We start from the raw sequence: 19,900 nt of genomic DNA, 5'->3' as shown, positions 1-19,900 counted from the left end.
CCTTTAATGCATTTAAAAATATCATGAGAATCAATCGTCTCTCTGCGGCTGCTGGTGGAACCCGATCAGTCTTTCCCCCCTGGTTTCCCTTCCTGTAAATACAGACAAAGAGGAAGTGCAAAGGAAACGCCAGAAGCTTATGCCGAACTTCTCGGACAGCTTCGGTGGCGGCAGTGGAGCGGGAGCCGGTGGTGGAGGCATGTTCGGTAGTGGCGGTGGCGGAGGGAGTACCGGAAGCCCTGGCCCAGGTACGAGAAACATCTCTTCTATCTAAAGCCTTTCATGAAGAGGAGGGGGTAGTTTTCTTTCCCAGGTTGCCAAACATGTCTGCCCATGGAGTGATGGTGTCATTACTAATTATTAGATTTCAATTAATGGAAAATTTCCTACAGATGTAAAAGAATTTTTGTTCTCAAAGAAATGTATGTCCAACTCAAGGCACAGCCACTCCCCACCCACCCACCCATCAAGTTTCACTTTCTGTGGTTTCAGTTACACGCGGTCAGCTTGAGTCTAAAAATATTACCATTGTGTTGACAGAGAGAGACCACACACACAAAACTGTCTTCACAGTCTGCTGTTGTGACTGCCCTATTACTCTGTGTTCTTGGTCTCCTTCTGTCTTTTTACGTTGTGAACTTTACCCAGGTCTGTATGCATCTGCAGTTTTAGGGATACACTGGGGGTCTCGGACGTTCTCTTTCAGGATAATATGTGTCTAGTCCCGAAAAGTGTAAGAAAAAAGTCAACTGAAGGGTTTCTGGAAGAAAACCTTTCTCAAATCATTTTTGAGTGTTTCCCTCCTCCCCCTCCCCTTTGCTTTTGGAGAAGCAGTTAGTCTATTATTCTGAGAAAATATTAAAACAACTATCATACCCACCGCATGGTAGATGGGTATAATATGCCTACACAGCATACTGTGGGCTGGAGACACTGTACTGTAAACAAACTGAGTCACAGAAAATCATGCCAGGGAAGCACTTCAATGGTGTGTAAACTACTGCTCCTAACTGCCACGCATACGGCACAGTCAGTATTTATGTGTTCCTCTCGGGTCCGGCTATGATCCCCGTGCGTGGATTTCCAGCCATCTAGTTACACTCAGTTTTTAAGCATCGTTGCATCATGCTTGTGGATGCTGAGTAACGCTGCTTTTGCCTCAGATCTAGCTAGCTTAAGCATTTCAATGGAAATACAGTTCTTATAGCAGCATAAGTGTGCTGTTTAATGACTCACACCTGTAGCGTAAGTGACTTGAATGCTGTTTCCTGTCTCCTGTGTAAAATAACTGTGCTGAGCATGGCCTTTCTTTATTCCAGATAACATGTAAATGCTTTAAATGTCAGAGAGTGTAGTGCTAAGTGCTGGCTGCCCCTCTAAATTTATCATTCATTTCTCCACTAAAGTATCATTATATTACGTATTGGGTTCTTCTCACCAGGGGTCTTCATATTTAACTATTTTTTCTGTAGGTCTAAGTCTTGGTGTGAGTACTTACCGTTAGCTTTTCCCTTCACCTGGAAGAAAGGGACCTGCTCAGCCTTAAGTCCTCCAAGCTGCTAGTCTGGGCACTGCCTGTTTGTTCAGCTGTCTGTTTCCCACAGTGATTCTGCTAACTCTCGGGCAGAGCCAGCCTGTGTAGGCTTGTGCCTCCCCATGCCACAGCCTGCCTCCCTGAGTGGGTCCCCATACTGTTAACAATCTCCCTGATGTTCCCTTTGTCTCATTGCTGGTTCAGGGTATGGCTACTCGAACTACGGATTTCCTCCCTACGGTGGGATTACATTCCATCCCGGAGTCACGAAATCCAACGCAGGGGTCACCCATGGTAAGTCGGATCGGAATACCCAGAGCACTGCTCGGGCAACAGGATCATCTCTAAAAGCTTTGGAAAATTACTTTCCAATAAATTAATATTCTCAGGTTATTCTAGGACAGCATAAGGGACACCCCTGACACGTATTTGCTCATCACATTGTGTGGAAGCAGGACAGAGGCTCTAGACAAAAGATGAGACTTGACTACGCAAACACACAAATACCACCTTCACATCTGTCCCTTTACCCCAAGTCCTATCCTTCTGAAATCAGTTTTCATTTTGTAGGGTTGGCCTTTTCCACTCTTGGGCATCCTCTGAGTAGCTGTGGCTACAGGCTGCTCGTGGTTTATATAAAGCTGCATTCTTCTGTACCATGGAAATTATTCTATAAAGTCTTTCCATATATAATGCCAATTCATGCCAGATGCGTACATCACTGTAATCTTTTTTAAAGATTTTTAACTGGCATTGTCGTTTATCCTATAATCGGGTAACCATTCATCCCATAAAATAGAACTATTCTTTCCATTACCTATAACCTCATGACCCCTGTGCAAGGCCAGTGCTAGGCTTGGCACCTTCTGGACAGAGGTGAGGTTCAGAAACTTGACTTTCAGAAGACACTGTAGCAGGATTGGGTTTTGCTCCAGGTTTGCCCAGGAGTCTTACTGTCACTCTGTCACATAACGAGGTTCCTACAGCAACCACAGTCAGTCTAGTGATGGTGCCCTAGAGCCCTCCTGGCCACACAGAATGGAAATGAGCTCTGCTCGGCTCCCTTTCCCTTGCCACTCAGGATTAGGAAAGAAAATAACTGCTTTCGAGAACTTTCCAACTGGCTATCAGCGCACAGAACTTTATCTCATTTTTCTTCTTCACAGATAAACAAAATGAGATCCATGCCTTGTTTCTGTTTGGTTTTGTTTGAGAGAGAGAGAGAGAGAGAGAATATCACTGTGTAACCTTGACCTTCTGGGACATTGTGGGTGGAGCTCACTACAGCTGGCTACAGAATGAGTTTTGGGAAGGCAGGCTTTTAAATTGTTTCTGAATATTTAAAGTATTTCCGAAACATCCCAGGTTTTTTTGGTACACACCTTTAATCCCAGCACTTTTTGTGAGTTTAAGGCCAACCAAAGCTACACAGCAAGACCCTGTCTCAAAAAGTAAATAGAGAAGGAAATATAAACTATGTCCAGAACATATTATTTGTGTTATAAACATTTATAGTTTTCCATTTCCTGCAGATAAGCCTTCTTCCTATTTTCCTTTTTTCTGCCCTATGTTGAGACAGTGAGCTATAGCTTAATAGATTTTCTACGTTTTTTTCCCTAGGCACCATAAACACCAAATTTAAAAATGGCCCTAAAGATTGTGCCAAGAGTGATGACGAGGAGAGTCTGACTCTCCCTGAGAAGGAAACTGAAGGTGAAGGGCCCAGCCTGCCCATGGCCTGCACCAAGACGGAACCCATCGCCTTGGCATCCACCATGGAAGACAAGGAGCAGGACATGGGATTTCAGGGTAGGTGAGCTTGCCCACGAGGGCTTCCAGGGACAGCTAGGGTGGGGTTTCAGGGTAGGTGAGCAAGCCCACGAGGGCTTCCAGGGACAGCTGGGGTGGGGTTTCAGGGTAGGTGAGCAAGCCCACAAGGGCTTCCAGGGACAGCTGGGTAGGGGCAATTCTAGGTACAGGAAGCTGTCTCCAGAAGACAGGTTTCCTTCCTGTTAATCTAAAGCTGATGAGTCAGCATCTCCTCTGAGTGCTCTGCACCGTGCCCTGTGCCCTGCAAGAGAGGCGTCCTGTGGATCCAGTCATCTTTGCAGCCTCAGCTCTGATTATAAAGTGCAGAAACTTGCATGTACATTGCCTAGTCTGTGCAGTTCTGGGTATGAGAAGAGGCAACTCACTTTGTCCCTGGCCCAGGTAACAAGTCTCCATGTCCTTCGCGCACCTCCCTCCCAGCAGCCGGCTCAGCTGCCACACTGAAGACGTTTGCCTGAAAATGGGAGTTTTCCTTTATTCTCTTGTCCTCCTTGAAGAAGTAGAATTGAAAGGGAACGTTCCATCTGAGCAGGCCTCATTGGCATATGAGTCATGATTCTCGATCAGACGCCATCTGTAAAGAGATAGTAACTATTTACACATAGTGGCCGTACACATGGTTACTATCACATATTTTTTTCCCTTTTTTCTGTTTTTAAAATACTTCTTCTGAGATGCACAGTATATGTGTACAGAGCCATATGGAAACAGGGTAGATTTGCCCATTTGGGTTGAGGTTAGTCTGCTGTCCCTTGACCTTAAGATAATAAAATTTCCAAAACCCCTGGGGTTTCTGAGACTGCCTGGCACCCAAGGGTGTGTTTCCTCACTTTGACTCAGACAGGATTCCAGAAGAGACTTTGTTTGTAAAGTGATTGGCTATTTAAAATTATGGCAAAAGCCAAGTACCCTGAGATTGGTTGCTCCCCTTCAATCATAGACACTGATTGTTCTTCTCAAAATAGCAGATGTTTCTAGATTGTTCCTCACAGACACTTTAAAATCAACCTCTTAACTGTATTATCTGTCAGTGAGACAATGCCCGAAATGCCCGATTGTGCTTGTTCTAGTCAACACAATCCAGAGGCAGCAAAAGGAGCATTTTCAGCTAAAATGGTGTGCCATGCCGCACACGCGGGGCGAGCAAATGACACTCAGCTGTGCTTGTGGGCATTACCTTGCAGATAACCTCTTTCTTGAGAAGGCTCTGCAGCTCGCCAGGCGACACGCCAACGCCCTTTTCGACTACGCAGTGACGGGGGATGTGAAGATGTTGCTGGCCGTGCAACGCCATCTCACCGCCGTGCAGGATGAGAATGGGGACAGGTGAGTTGAGTGGGGACTGTTGCACAGCAAGCTCTGTTTCAGGACGGGGAAAGGCAAGGATACTGCCCCCACAAACTGCCTTTGAAAGGGAGCTGCCCTCATCTGACAAGACCTCGAGTATGCTGTCTCCCTAGGCAAGAAGGCTCAGATGTGTGTAATCATGCTAATTTTACACCCCTGCTTTGTGTACTAAAATAGTAATTGAGAAAATTATTGACAGCCCTGCAAAGTCCCTGAAGTGTTATTGTCATAGTGTACCCAAGAAAGCCAGGTAAGAACAACATTAGTAGAGTAACTAAGAGGAAATGCCATTCTCTCCTAGCTACTAGCTGCTTCTCTGTGGCCTCTGTTAAGGGTCACGAGGATGTGAGTGGGTCAGGCTCTGCCTCAGCTCCAGGCCAGGCTGTGTGGGAGTCTGACATTCCAGATGCCATGCCTGCTGTCTCTTCCTGAGGTTCTGTGCACATAGCTACCTGGCTCCTTCCTAAATGGTTCTCTTAGTCCTTCCATTGAGACTTCTGAAATGATCTAAAAGCCTATAAATATAGCCAGAGACAGCAGTCTTGAGATTCAAGTGCTTTATCTAAGTGATCCTAAAATAGCGTTAACACTGAAAAGAAGCCCTTTGCTGTGGAAGCATTCTGGAGTGCTGTGTGCTGAGTCTCAGTTTAAAAACAAAGCGCTTTAGGAGAATGCCAACCTCAGGGGTTTCGTACAAGGACCTTTGTCCTCGTCACTTGCAGTGTAACTAAGGATGTGGTATAACCGCTGGTCTTATCCTACACAGTACAAGAGGAACCCAGACGACCTTCTGTGAAAAAAGCTCTGAATAACAGAAGGCGCCTTTAGAAGGAAATCATCCAGTTAGCATTCAATAGCAAATAACCACAAAACAGAGCAGATAACCAGAGCAGGACACCGGTGCTCCAAGGGTCATCTTTAAGGACTGGCGAAATTCATGAGTAGTGAGGGCGAGTGGATTAAGCAATTAGGAAGTGAGATGCTGCTGTCTGAAGGAGAGGCTGTGGAAAGGGATGCCAGGCACATGCAGTCCAGCAAGTGTGTGCAGAGGAATGCAGGAATGTGTGTGTAAGGACCTGGGTGTTCATGGGGCAGCTGAGACACTGGCCTTCATTCCCAAGTGGGTACAATACCCAGAGCCTCGTCAAGCCAAGACTTAAACAAGCAGGCTCCGTGTAAGGTTAGGGGTATGAGACCTGGGAGACACAGAGGACCCACTCAGGAGTATACATAAGGGACTATTCTGGTTTCTCTTCTTTATTCATCTTGTCATATTTGGCTTATAATCTGGACCCTGTCACCATTAGTCATCATAGAAATACAATAAAGAGAAACTATAGAACCCTCTGGTATCGGGGAACTTCCCCCAGGGGTATGAAGATCTGAAGGGGAGGGGACGTGCTTCTGTGAAGTGCTGAGCTGCACATGGAAATGTTGAAGTAGCTTTTGAAGCCCTTTTACTCGACGTGTGTCTGTCCGCATCACCTCTCACAAGCCTCCTGTCAGGGTCCCATCAGGAGCACCACAGGAGCCTGAGGTGTGGCTGCGGTGCTTCTCGTCAAAGCGTGCGTGCTTCACTTGCAGTTAACACAGGCCTGGGGTCATCTAAAGAGGCCACCATGATCTTCCCTGAGAAGTATTGCTAAGTGAAATATCTCAGGGATAAATAACAAGACCTTGTTTAGAAATAGAAGTCACTTCTCATTGTTACGGAGGAAGAGAGCTCGGCAGCTGAGTTTTCCCAAGCTGCTCCTAAGCCTAGGCATTACCTTTCTTCATGGTCTTGTATGTCAGGGAGAGACCAGGGAGAGCTGCCAGGGACAGAGGCATGGAGACAGAGCTGGCTTGGAGCTTAATGCCATTTGGTTTCCGACCCGGCAGGTGCCTTTGCACTTCATGTGTCTGGTCAGATGTTAACACTCCGGGGGCAGGTGGGCACGATCAGTGTGTAGTAGCCTGCGATAGGCAGTGGAGAGGAAGTTCTCCAGAGAAATAATGTCACCTCTGATCAGTACATTCAGTACATGGTAGGGCCAAGGAAAGCTACACATAGTAGCTAGTCTTCAGCTCCAGTCATTTCTTGACATGTTTTTGTTTCTGTCGCTTGCTACATCCCCAGTTAATTATTGCCACTGTGTGTCATTCCAGTGTCTTACACTTAGCCATCATCCACCTCCACGCTCAGCTTGTGAGGGATCTGCTGGAAGTCACATCTGGTTTGATCTCTGATGACATCATCAACATGAGAAATGACCTGTATCAGGTAAGCAGCCACCACAAGGCCGTCGAGAAGAGAAAAGGTTGCCTTAGTAACACGTGCGTGAGCTGTTCTCAGTGATGGGAAACAGGAAAACAGCATCTTCTCAGAAGTGGCATCTTAAAAGCATCCTTAGTTGGGAATGTCATTTTACAGAGAGATGGGTTGGGATCACGGGTTTGATGGCAATCACACTCCATGGAAATTCACCATCTTCTAGAAAAGGCAGACTTTAAGACCTAGAAGTCAGAGTTGATAAAGTTTTGAGGGCAAACCTTAGAGGGGAAAAAGTCACAGCTGTCAGGAGAGACATGTTAAAAAGAAATCCAAGTTTCAAAAGCCAGAGTTACAGAGACAAAGTTTGGAGCTGAGATGAAAGGATGGACCATCCAGAGACTGTCCCAGCCGGGGATCCATCCCATAATCAGCCACAAAACGCAGACACTATTGCATATGCCTGCAAGATTTTGCGGAAAGGACCCTGATATAGCTGTTTCTTGTGAGGCTATGCTGGGGCCTAGCAAACACACAAGTGGATGCTCACAGTCAGCTATTGGATGGATCACAGGGCTCCAAATGGAGGAGCTAGAGAAAACACCCAAGGAGCTGAAGGGGTCTGCAACCCTATAGGTGGAACAACAATATGAACTAACCAATACCCCCAGAGCTCATGTCTCTAGCTGCATATGTAGCAGAAAATGGCATAGTCGACCATCACTGGAAAGAGAGGCCCCTTGGTCTTACAAACTTTATATGCCCCAGTACAGGGGAACGCCAGGGCCAAGAAGCAGGAGTGGGTAGGTAGGGGAGCAGGGCGGGAGGAGGGTATAGGGGACTTTCGGGATAGCATTTGAAATGCAAATGAAGAAAATACCTAATAAAAAATTGGAAAAAAAGAATATTTTCAAATTAAAAAAAAAAAAGAATTTTGAGGTCTGCGGAAGGAAGGGTATTCGCACAGCAACTGGATCAAGTGTATGTCAAAGAAAGGCTCTGAGGTCAGCTCCTGGAGAGGTGAAAGGCTGTAAGAACAGGAAGAGGCACCTCAGAGTCCCATCCAGCTCAGGTGTGAGAAGGTAAGGGAGCCCCGAAAACTCCAGAGGAAACTACCTGGAGATGGCACAGTGAGCTGAGGACAGAGGCAGATGGTAGGGCAAAGCAAACCAGAAACTCCACTGGCAGACACAGTCTGGGAGCTGTGGCCTGGCCCAGGATGGTGGCCTGCTCTACGGCTCCTTCCTCTCTCACCTCTATTTCTCTCCAACCCTTTTGTGCCCCTACCCCTCTCTCTGGGCCTGTTGGTCTTATCCTCTTGTTGGCTTCTAAGTTCCTCTGCACTCTCTTGCCCAGAGTGTCATTCTGATCCCCACAGCCAGGCCCATGCTGAGACCTCTGCTTCCAGGTCATATTGCTTTCATTGAAAAACTGTGGCCAGCAACCGTGAATAATTTGTTATTTAGAAGAGATGAGATGAGAACTAGTGGAATTCTTACTTGTTTGTTTGTTTGTTTGTGATGTTTTTTGTTGTTGTTGTTGGTTTTTTTGGTTTGGTTTGGTGCTTGGGACTGTACCCAAAGCTGAGCACAAACCCTTCCAGCAATCTACAACCATGTTACTCCATTTTTAAAACAAGTTATTCAAGTTGTTATCTCTTCTTATCCATGCTTCTCTCTGTCTCCCTCTGTGTCTCTCTCTGTCTCTCTCTTGTCTGTCTGTCTGTCTCTGTGTGTGTGTGTATCCCTCTCTATCAATCTCTCTCTGTCTCTCTGTCTCTCTCTTTCTCTCCCTGTGTCTGTGTATCTCTCTCTATCAATCTCTCTCTGTCTCTCTGTCTCTCTCTTTCTCTCCCTGTGTCTGTGTATCTCTCTCTATCAATCTCTCTCTGTCATTCTGTCTCCGTCTCTCCCCCCCCCCCAATGTGTGTGTATCTCTCTCTGTTGATCTCTCTCTAGCGTACCCAGGCTGGCACTGAGCCATCAGTGTCCTACCTCAGCCTCCCAAATCATAGGCTTGACAAGCATGTGCCTGGCATGTTATCTCATTTTTAATTTAAAAAAAAATCATTATTTTAGAAGAAATTAAAAAGAAACAAAGAGATGACTCAGTGGACGAAGTATCTGCTGTACAAGTGTGAAGACCATGTTCAGATCCCCAGACCATCGCCAGCCAGATTTAGTACCACACCCCCCCACACCCCGCCCCCGCCCCCCCCTCCCCAGTCAGGGCAGGAGACAAGCATCTTGCATATGCGGGGGGGGGGGGGGGGGGACAAAAGACCCTGCCTTATAACCTTGCACAAGGCAGGGGGCAGTACACACGTTGCCCTCTGACCTCATGCACGTCCCTGCACCCACACACTCAGAGAAGGAAAGAAGGGAAGGAGAGAGGGAAGGAAGAAAGGAGGGAGGGAGGGAGGGAGGAAAGGAAGGAAACTAACTGCACATACACACTAAAACAAAAGAGCTAAAAAAATTTTATTTTAAAGGAAATCATTAAATTCTTATTTTTTAATACAATATTTTAAAGTTACTTTGAAAATATGAATTGGAGGCTGGAAGTGGCTCACATGCTTAAAGCCTTGAGTTCGTTCGCTCCCCACACCAAAGAAAAGGCTGAAGCTGTTAGTTCGTTGGCCTGTAGCTCTCAGACTTTTCCGTTTTCAGAGGAGCACAGCTGCTTTCTGCACAGCACTCTGCACTTCTCTGTCTGCAGTGATTCCTATCCAGGGGAGATGACTAGGCTAAGGTGTTATTTTAGATGTGTTCTTCAAGATCTGTCTTCCTCGGGCTTCCATGCCATCTTGGGATACTATTGGTATTTGGAAAGTCATTGGGCCCCGAAAGTTGAATTCTCCAAACTTTTAGGCAGATGGCACTTTTTAAAAACTTTGTATTGATTCTCTGTGAGTTTTGCATCTTTTTTTTTTTTTTTTTTTTTTTTTTTTTTGGGTTTTCGAGACAGGGTTTCTCTGTGTAGCCCTGGCTGTCCTGGCACTCACTTTGTAGACTAGGCATCATGCACCCCAGTCCCACTCATCTCCCTGTCCCCTCATATCTGCCCTCTGCCCTTGCAGCCTCCCTCCCACAAAATAAACACTCAAGTAACAGGAAAGACAAAAACAAAAAAAGCATAGAGAACATCTCGATGTGGGAGCGATAGTGTGTCACCGGGCATCCCACAGTGTATCCCTCTGTCCACACATCTTCACTTGCAATGAGTGTTTGGTTCTCTGTGACACGGTAATTCTGAGTTCCCCAAAGTATAAGCTTTTATGTTATTTCAAGATTATGCTTATACTGAATTTACAATAATAACAAACATGTGGCAAAAGTGAGAGCCTGAGAACTAACGACATAAAAGGCTGTGTCACATGCCGGAGAATGCAAGAAGAGAACGCAGTTTAAAGACTCACACTTGGGCTAGTCTAGAGAGTGGGTGGGTTCCAACAGGGATCTGATAGTGACAGATGGTCACAGAAATGTACTATGGTTAGTGGAAGATGTTTGGGGAGAATGTTTGAGATAATTTACAAATAATCCAAATTACTTAGAGAACTGTATACTTTTCTGCCAAGAATAGTTATTATGTCATGCATGATGGTGCATATCTATAATTCCAGCCCAGAGGAGTCTGAGGCAGGAGGATTGTTGTGAGTTTTGGGCCATTCTGGCCTGTACAGTGGGTTCCAATTTTGTCTGTATTATATTATAGGGTCTTGTTTAAACAACAAGAACAACAACAACACAAAACCAAACAAGCAAAGAAAAAAAACCCTCCAAATTAAAAAGAAACTAGTTCCCAAGCTGGGTGTGGGGCACACATTTGTATTTCTAACACCCAAGAAGACACAGGAGGACTGACAGCTTCATGTCAATCTGGGCTACACAGCAAGTTCTGGGCCAGCCTCAAACACAGGAAGACCCTCTCTCAAACAAAACAAAGCAAAACAACTCCACAAAGCCAAACAAAGAAACCCAAAAGTTATGAGAATCACAAACGCTGCCTGTCTATGTCCTTGAGGCTAAGAAGCTGGTATGGCAGGGAATGTTTGTGCCCATTAACTGAGTGAAGCCAAGGTGGGAAAAACTGGGGAGAAAGGTCTGAGGGCTCCAAATCAGAGCAGCTTTGCCTTGAGCTCAGGGGAGAGGTTCCATCCACAAAGAGCTGGGTCGCACACAATAGAGCCTGCTTCCGCAGATCCTATCACCAACAGCCAGCAGGGCTTCCTGAATCCAACCTCCAGCAGCCGAGGGAAGCAGGTTTTGCAAAGAGGATTGGGAAGTAGCAACTTCCTCTTCTTCAGTTTATTCTTATACTTGTGATGGTTAAAAATGCAATCTGCCACTTGTCTGCTATGAGGTAGCCTGGGTGCAGGGGTGATGCCTTCCTCCACCTCGCCTCTCACTACCTGTGCAGGCAGTCAGGAGAGCTGGCCTGGGGTCATGCAAGGGGGTGAGCTAGCCCTGTCCTTCACAGGCTTTCGAGAGCAGGCCTTGCATCTAGCCTGTGCTGCAGAGTAGAGAGGACCCTCGTGGAGGGAGCACAGTGAGCAGCCCTGAGGGTGTGAGAGCAGGAGAACTGGCCCTGCCCCTCACTCACAGGCTGTAGTGTATGGGAGAGTGGGTCCTGCCCTTTGGGCAGCACAGTGGAGCCAGCTCTGGAGGCATAGGGAGATCCGACAGCTCCCTATTTCCAGATGTGACTGTTGCATGTATACAGGAAGAGTGCTCTTCCAGTGTTGGCTACAGACAGCTGCTCTGGGAAGACATGTATTCTTTAGTGTGCTCACATGCACTCCACACGGTTTTATACATACATTTCCTATCCCACATCAGCCTTTCCCTTTAAGTTTCGATTTAAAATACTTTCTCAATTCATAATTTTTGCAAAATTCAACTGAGAGGACCTGTATATTTCCTGAGATTGAACCAGACGCTTACCTCCTAAGTTCCCCCAGCAGTTACATCCTACTTAACACAATAATACAATTAGGAATTGCAACAGATTCTAATCAGATCTCAATATTTGTATGTACTCATATGCATGGATAGCTCTGTAAGATTTTTTTTTTCCTAAGCTGAACATGGTGGTATTGTGTTTTAGTTCCTGTTATTCAGGTAGCTAAGGCAGGAAGAGTCCTTGAATATAGATGTTCCAATGTAGCCTGGGCAGAAAGCAAGACTGTTTCTAAGCAGAGTGAATGAATGAATGAATGAATGGTCAATCCATGTGCTTGTGGATGTGTATGTAGCATTGTACTGTGTCCCTGTCTTGGGTCTTCACGCTGTTTATCCTTTAGTTTCATAGACAGCTGGTTTGTTCTCATTGCTCCTGAAGAGAATGCTGTCATGTCCCCTAACTAGCTGCTCACTGTCCACAGGCTGTGCACTGCAGTGAGCACCTGCACTGTACCCATGGGTGCCACAAGTGGGTTTCAAGGGCAGTGTGAGCCCTGAGCTCCACAGATGGATTCTAGGGATTCCTTGAGGCACGCATTTTATGCGTGTGTAAAATGTAACCCTTGGGTGTTGGTGGCCCACCAGCCACTGCTTCCCAGCAGGAAGAACTCCCTGAATGGGAGGTCGGGCAAGTCCTCACTACACAGCCTGGGCTTCAGTGTAAAGCGCCTACAACACAGACTGGCTGGCATTGAGAGTTGGTGCTACTCTCTACCAGTGATCTCAGCTTTTTGACAGACACTTTTGTGATTGGGTTAGCCCCACTTGTTTCTGAAAACAGTTTTCCATGCGTCCTACTTACAACCATGGAAGCACAGCTTTGAGGTCAGGGTAGTCAGAAAGACCTCCCAGAGCCTATTATGCACAGTGCCTGGGATTGTTTTCTGCCTGAACTTTCTTAGGGAGAGTGCTGTATTGGCTAACTATGCCCTGAGGATCTGGTAGCACCTGTGATAGTATTACAGTGGAGCTTGTATCTGTGCGTCTCTTGAAGCCAGCCTGCAGCAGTGTGTTCTGGTTTAGCCTATGTACTTCCAGACCATTGTGGAAGGATGACATCTTTCTTGATTGCTTTCTTTTAATAGTCTATTTATGTTTTGTTGTTAAAAACACAGCATTGGTTCGATTTGCAAATGTATAGAATTACCAGCTATAGATAGATACCTATCAGAAATTCAGAGAAATTAAATTTTCTTCTACAAGAGTTAAAAAAAATCATGTAGCAAACGTATCCCATAACCCCGACTGTTGAATGCTGGTTCTCTCCGTGGGCCTTTGAGCCTGGCATGCAGAACAGGAAGCTCCTTGAGTGACAAATGTCCCTACAGTATGACTCCATAACGTAGCCTGAAGCCAGGGGCTACAGACATCCCTAAGCAATGGCTCTCCCTCTCCTTCTCTGTGTAGACACCTCTGCACTTGGCCGTGATCACCAAGCAGGAAGATGTAGTAGAGGATTTGCTGAGGGTTGGGGCTGACCTGAGCCTTCTGGACCGCTGGGGCAACTCTGTCCTGCACCTAGCTGCCAAAGAAGGACACGACAGAATCCTCAGCATCCTGCTCAAGAGCAGAAAAGCAGCGCCCCTTATCGACCACCCCAATGGGGAAGGTAAGAGCAGTCGCCTTGCTGGCTAACCGTCCCCTCTCGGCTGCAGCATAAGGGCTTGGCATTTGACAAATGCATCTGACATGACTTTCACCATGAATACTCTCCTCAGCCAGCTGGAGTTTGTCATATCTTGTGGTTATTTCTGCTGTTTATTACAGCAAACGCCCTTAAAGAGTATTTGTGAGTATTGCTTAGTAAGTGGAAAAGCAAGCCCGAGCAAACATTAGTCTTTATAAAGCATCGTGTGTGTGTGTGTGTGTGTGTGTGTGTGTGTGTGTGTGTGTGGAGAACGTTTACATAGTAGCTCAGTGTCTCCCGAGAACACAGTGGGAGCTTGTGGCTTCTGAAAGTAGAACAGTGGACCGTCTGAGGCTTTGAAGCACGCCCTGAACAGAAACCGGAAGTGCTGCGACCTGGTGGTGTCCCTCCTCCCCGCAGCCCAGCTCTGTCAGTCTCACCCACATCTCTGCCTTTGTTCGGCCTTAGGTCTAAATGCCATCCACATAGCTGTGATGAGCAATAGCCTGCCATGTCTGCTGCTGCTGGTGGCTGCCGGGGCAGAAGTCAATGCTCAGGAGCAGAAGTCTGGGCGCACAGCGCTGCACCTGGCCGTGGAGTACGACAACATCTCCTTGGCTGGCTGCCTGCTTCTGGAGGTAAAGGCGTACTTGTGATCTTGACCTAAATCCCCCTGGAAGTTTTAGGGAAGTCTTTTCAAAGAATGACTCTAGGGCCAGCTCGCTGTCAGTATTCCACTGTCTGCTTTCTGCATCCCCAGCTCCAGCCCAGCTCTCAACCTGGGGATGCCAGTGACAGAGCCAGCCCAGTATAGCAGTTGGGTGAATGATGTAACCTGAGGTGCAACGGAGATGTGGAGGTAGACAGTGGAGGAGAGAGCCCCTGCTAACTCTTTCTTTGTGGGCGGATTTAGGGTGATGCCCACGTGGACAGTACCACCTATGATGGGACTACACCTCTGCATATAGCGGCCGGAAGAGGGTCCACCAGACTGGCAGCTCTTCTCAAAGCAGCAGGTAAGACGCTGTGGTCACTGATACCAGCAAAGCAAACTGCCTGCAAGTTCAAAGCTGCCTGCGGAAGCTGCGGTTCTGCCCTGGGAAAGTGCCGGTAAAGGAGACCTGCACCCGGGCCACCCTGCAGCGGCTGCACTGGAGGCTCTGCTTGGCCTCGGGTTTACCTTGATGCTCACGCTAGTTCCCACTCTCTGGTTATCTACGTTGCCTTTGGGTTGTTGAGGTTGACTCGGTACCTATAAAATCTTGAGCTGTGTCAGCTTCTGGTCATATTACAAGTCTCCCAGAAGGAAAATATCTAAAGACTTCCTTTTGCAAAAAAAAAAAAGTCTCTTAGAAGCTGAAAGCATGGGAAAAGCAAATGAGCCCTGTATTTGTGTTACTGTGCACGAGGCACTAAGACTTGCTGGCCTCCACTGCCTTTCCTCGGCTCCAGGCACCATGCTGGCATCCCATATTCACAGTCTCCTTTATCACATCTACTCCTCAGTAACTCTCTGAGATAAGAACTGTTGCTATTAATCCCATCTGAGCACCAAGAAGGCAGACTACAAAGATGATCAAGCCCCACTCCCAGTGTCCCGGAAAGCTGAGTCACAGCACCGCAGCCTGACTGCAGACTCTTATTCTTCACGCTGTCTTTCTTTCTGCTCTGCCTGGGGTTCTAGTCCTTCCTGTAAAGCACTCAGAAACATTCCAGCTCATCTCCTGTCTCCGGCGCTTTGTGTGTTCAGTGTTAACACATGCTTGATGAGGTTGGCTGGCCTTCCGGGCCTGCCCAGACACACCTGATTTACTTCAGAGGTTGATAAGGGAGGATTTGTGAACGACACATTCCTTATAGATTCAGGCAAAGAGGCCTTGGTTGTAATGTGTTGAGTCATTTTGGAAGTCACTGATTATACTGGGGGAAAAAAAAAAGGTTGTCTCTTAGTCAGACACCTGAAATCTCAACATTCAGAAGGCTGAGGCAGGAGAATGGCCACAAGCTTAGGCTACCTTGGTCCACATAGTTCTAGGCAGAACAAAGATACATAGTGAGATACTGTCTCGACAGTAAATATATAAATGTAAACACTTTTACTTGAATTCACCATGAAAAGGTAGCAAATAATATCTTGTGTGACATAAAGAAAACCAGACAAAAAGCCTAGCCCTGACCTCCTCGGAGTCACAAAGGTCACTTCAGGGACATGTGTAGCCCTCGGGTCTTCAAACTCATTTCCCAGTCATGTTCCTGGCCATGTTTTGCTCACGTTATAAAAGAGCAAGTGAGGCAGCAGAGAGTGGCAAGGCAGCAGTGTTGGCCCAAGTCAGAGGTTCTGTCGGCAGAACTGAAGCAAACACTTCATTCCAAAAGGCTGTGCTGAGCCTGCCTGCCTGCCTGCCACTGTTGGCCAACCCGGAGCCGGACACCCATAGGTAGAATAGCCAGGAAGGCATGACAGGTAACTCCACTAACATTAGGGTTACGTTTTATGTTGTCTTGCTGGGAGCTGAAGAACAGGCAATATCCCCAAGATTTGTTAGCACATTTTTTCCCCATAACAACACATCCTGCCTAGCATAGCGGCCTTGCGGTGTCCATTTCTCTGTTGCTTAGGAACTAGAACTAGGGCCCCAACAGTACAGCACTCAAGGACAGAGCTGACCAAGCAAATCTGCTCCACACAAGTAAGCGAGAGTGTGAGAAGTGTGTATTGGTAGATGTAAATGTGAAGGTTCAGGACTTTACCCCTGTGGGTGCATAAATTGCCACCTACTAGTCCTTAGGTTAAAATGTATCCTTTGTAGTATAATAATAATAAGAATAATAATCCTGCAGAGTTACAAATCCCAGGAGTACTTGAAGTCTTTCATGTATTTACTTTACATCCTGATCACGTCCTCCCCTCCTCCCAGTGCCCTCCACATGGCTCCTCCTCCCCACCCCCTCCCTCTCTCTTCACAGGGTCCTTGGCTACCTACTTCCATAGAAGTGAATTAAAATTTTTTAAAAAGTTGTTTTAAATTTCACTAGAAATGAAAAGTTATCCTGTAATTGCCTTAATGAGCTAGAGGTAACCTGTCCCTCGACATGGGAATCCTGTGTGTGATTGGAGGCGGACAAGCTTTTTCTTTTACACAACACTGTATTTCCCTGACTCCATAGGAGCAGACCCCCTGGTGGAGAACTTTGAGCCTCTCTATGACCTGGACGACTCTTGGGAGAAGGCTGGAGAAGATGAGGGAGTGGTGCCAGGTACCACACCCCTGGACATGGCTGCCAACTGGCAGGTGAGCCCTGGCCAGCCCATCTCATGGGTATTTACGGGGGAGCCAGTGGCTCAGGAATATAAAACAGATGGTCTTCTTGGCATGCTCCTCCCTAAAGAACATGCCTTTGTTTTTATGAGGTCTTGTTACCGAGAGGGTCTTAATCTTGAAAGATGGTCTTCATCCATGAAAGATGAAGGTCCGGTGAGCCAGAGTGTAAAGCTGTTTCCGTAACTGGATTAGAGTTCAGATATGAGAGGTTAGAAAAGCACAAAATGCACAGAAGAGTTACCCTGTCAGCACACGACCAGAGTTCTTGCCATTTCTGTCAGAAGCTAGCTTGCTCAGAGCTTAAGTAAGAGGTTTCTGAACATAAAAATAAACTAGAAATTCTCTTGTGGATTTCCATAAACATATTAAAAACCTTCCTTAAAACACAATAGGGCTTACACTTAAAGGAGAAAACGCTAGGTGTTTGGACCAAGAGAAAAGAGCCAGAAGGCAAAGTAGGCAGTGTACGGGTCCAACACAGTCGGGTTTGTAGGAATCTAGACTCTCTGTGCACGTCTAGGAGGCTGTTTGCTGGCTGGGTTCCTACAGGGAACACAGAAGACTGACCCCTGACCTGATTCCTACCCTGTGTACCATCAGCAAATTCACCTCAGAGAACACCAGGACTTTTAAAAATCATTTCTGTGAATATTTTCTCATGTTTTTCTATCCGACAGGTATTTGACATACTAAATGGGAAACCGTATGAGCCTGTGTTCACATCTGATGATATACTACCACAAGGTGAGGTGTGGCAGGACAGATTCTCTCAGCCAGTGTTGCCCCATGCTGTGGTTTACAGGAGAGGAGAGGCCAGCCTGGGCGAGGGTGTACTGCAAACCGTCTAGATCTTATCTCAGAATCTGAGATCCCTGGAGGTGTGGCCCTGAGCTGCTAGAAGCACCTACTGCTGCTGCTGAGCAGGGCCTCTGGACTTGGCAGAAGCTTGGTGGCCTCCATCAGAAGTTGGACAATGACCTGTCCTCTCAGATTGATTGTCCCTGGAAGGTTAAAGCAGTCATGTTTCTTCCTTAGGGGACATGAAGCAGCTGACAGAAGACACGAGGCTACAACTCTGCAAACTGCTGGAAATTCCTGATCCAGACAAAAACTGGGCCACTCTGGCACAGAAGTTGGGTCTGGGGATACTGAACAATGCCTTCCGGCTGAGTCCTGCTCCTTCTAAAACTCTCATGGACAACTATGAGGTAACGCGCCGCCGTACCATTTAGAGTTGTCTGTGTAACTATTGGTAGTTGACCGTGTCAGCTCCACTGAGCAGCACAGCCTACCCCCTTACATAGTAACTTTATGGAAGGAAACCAGTCATTGCCTGGAAGGCAAAGGGAGCCAGGCCAGGATGGCGCCTTTTTCTTGAGAAGACTGGTTACCCGTCTCTCGGCATTCCCTGTTTTCAAATTCTCAGAGCCTTCCTGTGAAAATACTACTGCCCACAGGATGGGGACCCCTCCAAGCTGTGATCGGTGTGTGCATCCCTGTTTGCAAGAGGGAGCCCCCCAGGGCCATGGCTTCATTGTTCTGTCGGGTGACTCCTATTAGAGCAATTCCAAACTAAAAAATAGACAAACATGGGCGAGCTACTCCGAATGAGGCTGTCATTGCTAGCTGCTGTCTTCCCTGGATTTCTGTGCGTAGACATCACCGTAGGCAGTCTCCTGTCTCCTGTCTCCATGAACTCACAGGCTTCTTTCCCTTCCTTCCCCTCTTTTTTCTTTATCTCTCTCCCCCTTCTCCCTCATCTTCTCCATCTCCTTCATCTTCTCCATCTCCCTTATCCTCCCCTTCTCCATCTCCCTTATTCTCTCCTTCACCTCTCCTGTGATTTTTCTGAATGGATTTGATCCAAGATGGGAACTAGAACCTAAGCACTGTGTTTCTTCAGGTTCCTTCCCTGCCCTCTCCAAACCCCCCAGCTCTCTGGAGCAGACACAGAGAAGGGACGCTAACAGCCTGCAAACAGGCTGGAACACACGAACATACTCTCCCTTTTCCTACCAGGTCTCTGGGGGTACCATCAAAGAGCTGATGGAGGCCCTGCAACAGATGGGCTACACAGAGGCCATTGAAGTGATCCAGGCAGCCTTCCGCACCCCGGCAACCACAGCCTCCAGCCCCGTGACCACTGCTCAGGTCCACTGTCTGCCTCTCTCGTCTTCCTCCACGAGGCAGCACATAGGTAAAGAGGCTGAGAGAGTTCCTTTCCTCGCTGGCAAGGTCTTTGTGCTCTGGGACGTGGCACTACACTCCCTTTCCCTAGTCTTTTTCCTGACATGTGTTCCTCTGTGGCATGCCACCCGCTCCCTCCCCACAGTGCTCCTCTGCGCACACAGGAACAGGCAGTTCCCACAGACACTCACATTGGCATATAGGTCACTTAGAATCCCAGTAGACACTGGACATGGCGGGGAGGGTTAAAGAAACACTACTTCTCATATTTGTTAAATTTGGAGAAAGATTCTAAGAAAGGTGCACAGCCCTGGGCCACAGGACAAGAAGTAGGACCCAGGAAATATGCATACTGTATGACCCTTCCTTTCATGCCACCACCCTCAGGTCCCCCACCTCCTCCCTCCCTCGGCACTCCCCGTCCTTCAGCTCCCACCCTGCTCATGGTCCTGCCTTTGTCTTCCCACACTAACATCCACCTGTCACCCCCAACACATGCATTTGTACGAATGGATCTCGGTACAGGCTTGAATTATGTCATTGTTCCCGGCCCGTGCTTTCTCTAACCTCTGCACCCTTTCTTCTTGTTCATTTTCTACCCTAGCCACAAACTCCACTGAGACCAGGAACAACTAGCATTCTCCCATCTTTGTATTATGCCAGCACCCGGGTGGCAGGCCTTCCATCTGGGCTCAGTAGGTTATGTCTGCCTTCCACCTGGGGCAGTCCTCCCCTGGGAGCCTGCCTGTCACCTTCAGCAGGTCCTGGACACCTGATTCTTGCCTCTTTGTCCTGTACTGTCCTTCCTTCCCCACCTGCTGTGGAGAACCTCTTGCT

At 47.4% G+C, this 19,900-nt stretch overlaps 1 protein-coding gene across 3 annotated transcripts in view; it reads left to right on the top strand.

Annotated features, from left to right (window-relative positions):
* Window positions 1-19,900, top strand: part of Nfkb1 (nuclear factor of kappa light polypeptide gene enhancer in B cells 1, p105) — a 107,315-nt gene that overhangs the window by 83,570 nt on the left and 3,845 nt on the right. For 2 of the 3 annotated variants that reach the window (NM_008689.2, XM_006501107.2), the window contains 12 exons: window positions 105-248; window positions 1,739-1,828; window positions 3,155-3,343; window positions 4,549-4,690; window positions 6,860-6,974; window positions 13,334-13,535; window positions 14,022-14,191; window positions 14,467-14,569; window positions 16,722-16,846; window positions 17,554-17,620; window positions 17,912-18,084; window positions 18,896-19,073. In NM_008689.2, coding sequence (NP_032715.2) covers window positions 105-248; window positions 1,739-1,828; window positions 3,155-3,343; window positions 4,549-4,690; window positions 6,860-6,974; window positions 13,334-13,535; window positions 14,022-14,191; window positions 14,467-14,569; window positions 16,722-16,846; window positions 17,554-17,620; window positions 17,912-18,084; window positions 18,896-19,073 — 1,698 coding nt within the window. The remainder of the gene's footprint in view (window positions 1-104; window positions 249-1,738; window positions 1,829-3,154; window positions 3,344-4,548; window positions 4,691-6,859; window positions 6,975-13,333; window positions 13,536-14,021; window positions 14,192-14,466; window positions 14,570-16,721; window positions 16,847-17,553; window positions 17,621-17,911; window positions 18,085-18,895; window positions 19,074-19,900) is intronic. The other variant, XM_006501106.3, reaches the window with a different exon arrangement.

This window comes from Mus musculus, chromosome 3, assembly GCF_000001635.26.
Source record: "Mus musculus strain C57BL/6J chromosome 3, GRCm38.p6 C57BL/6J".
Classification (NCBI taxonomy): Eukaryota; Metazoa; Chordata; class Mammalia; order Rodentia; family Muridae; genus Mus; species Mus musculus.
Note: the sequence above shows the minus strand (reverse complement) of the source record. Positions and strands in the feature narration are given on the sequence as shown.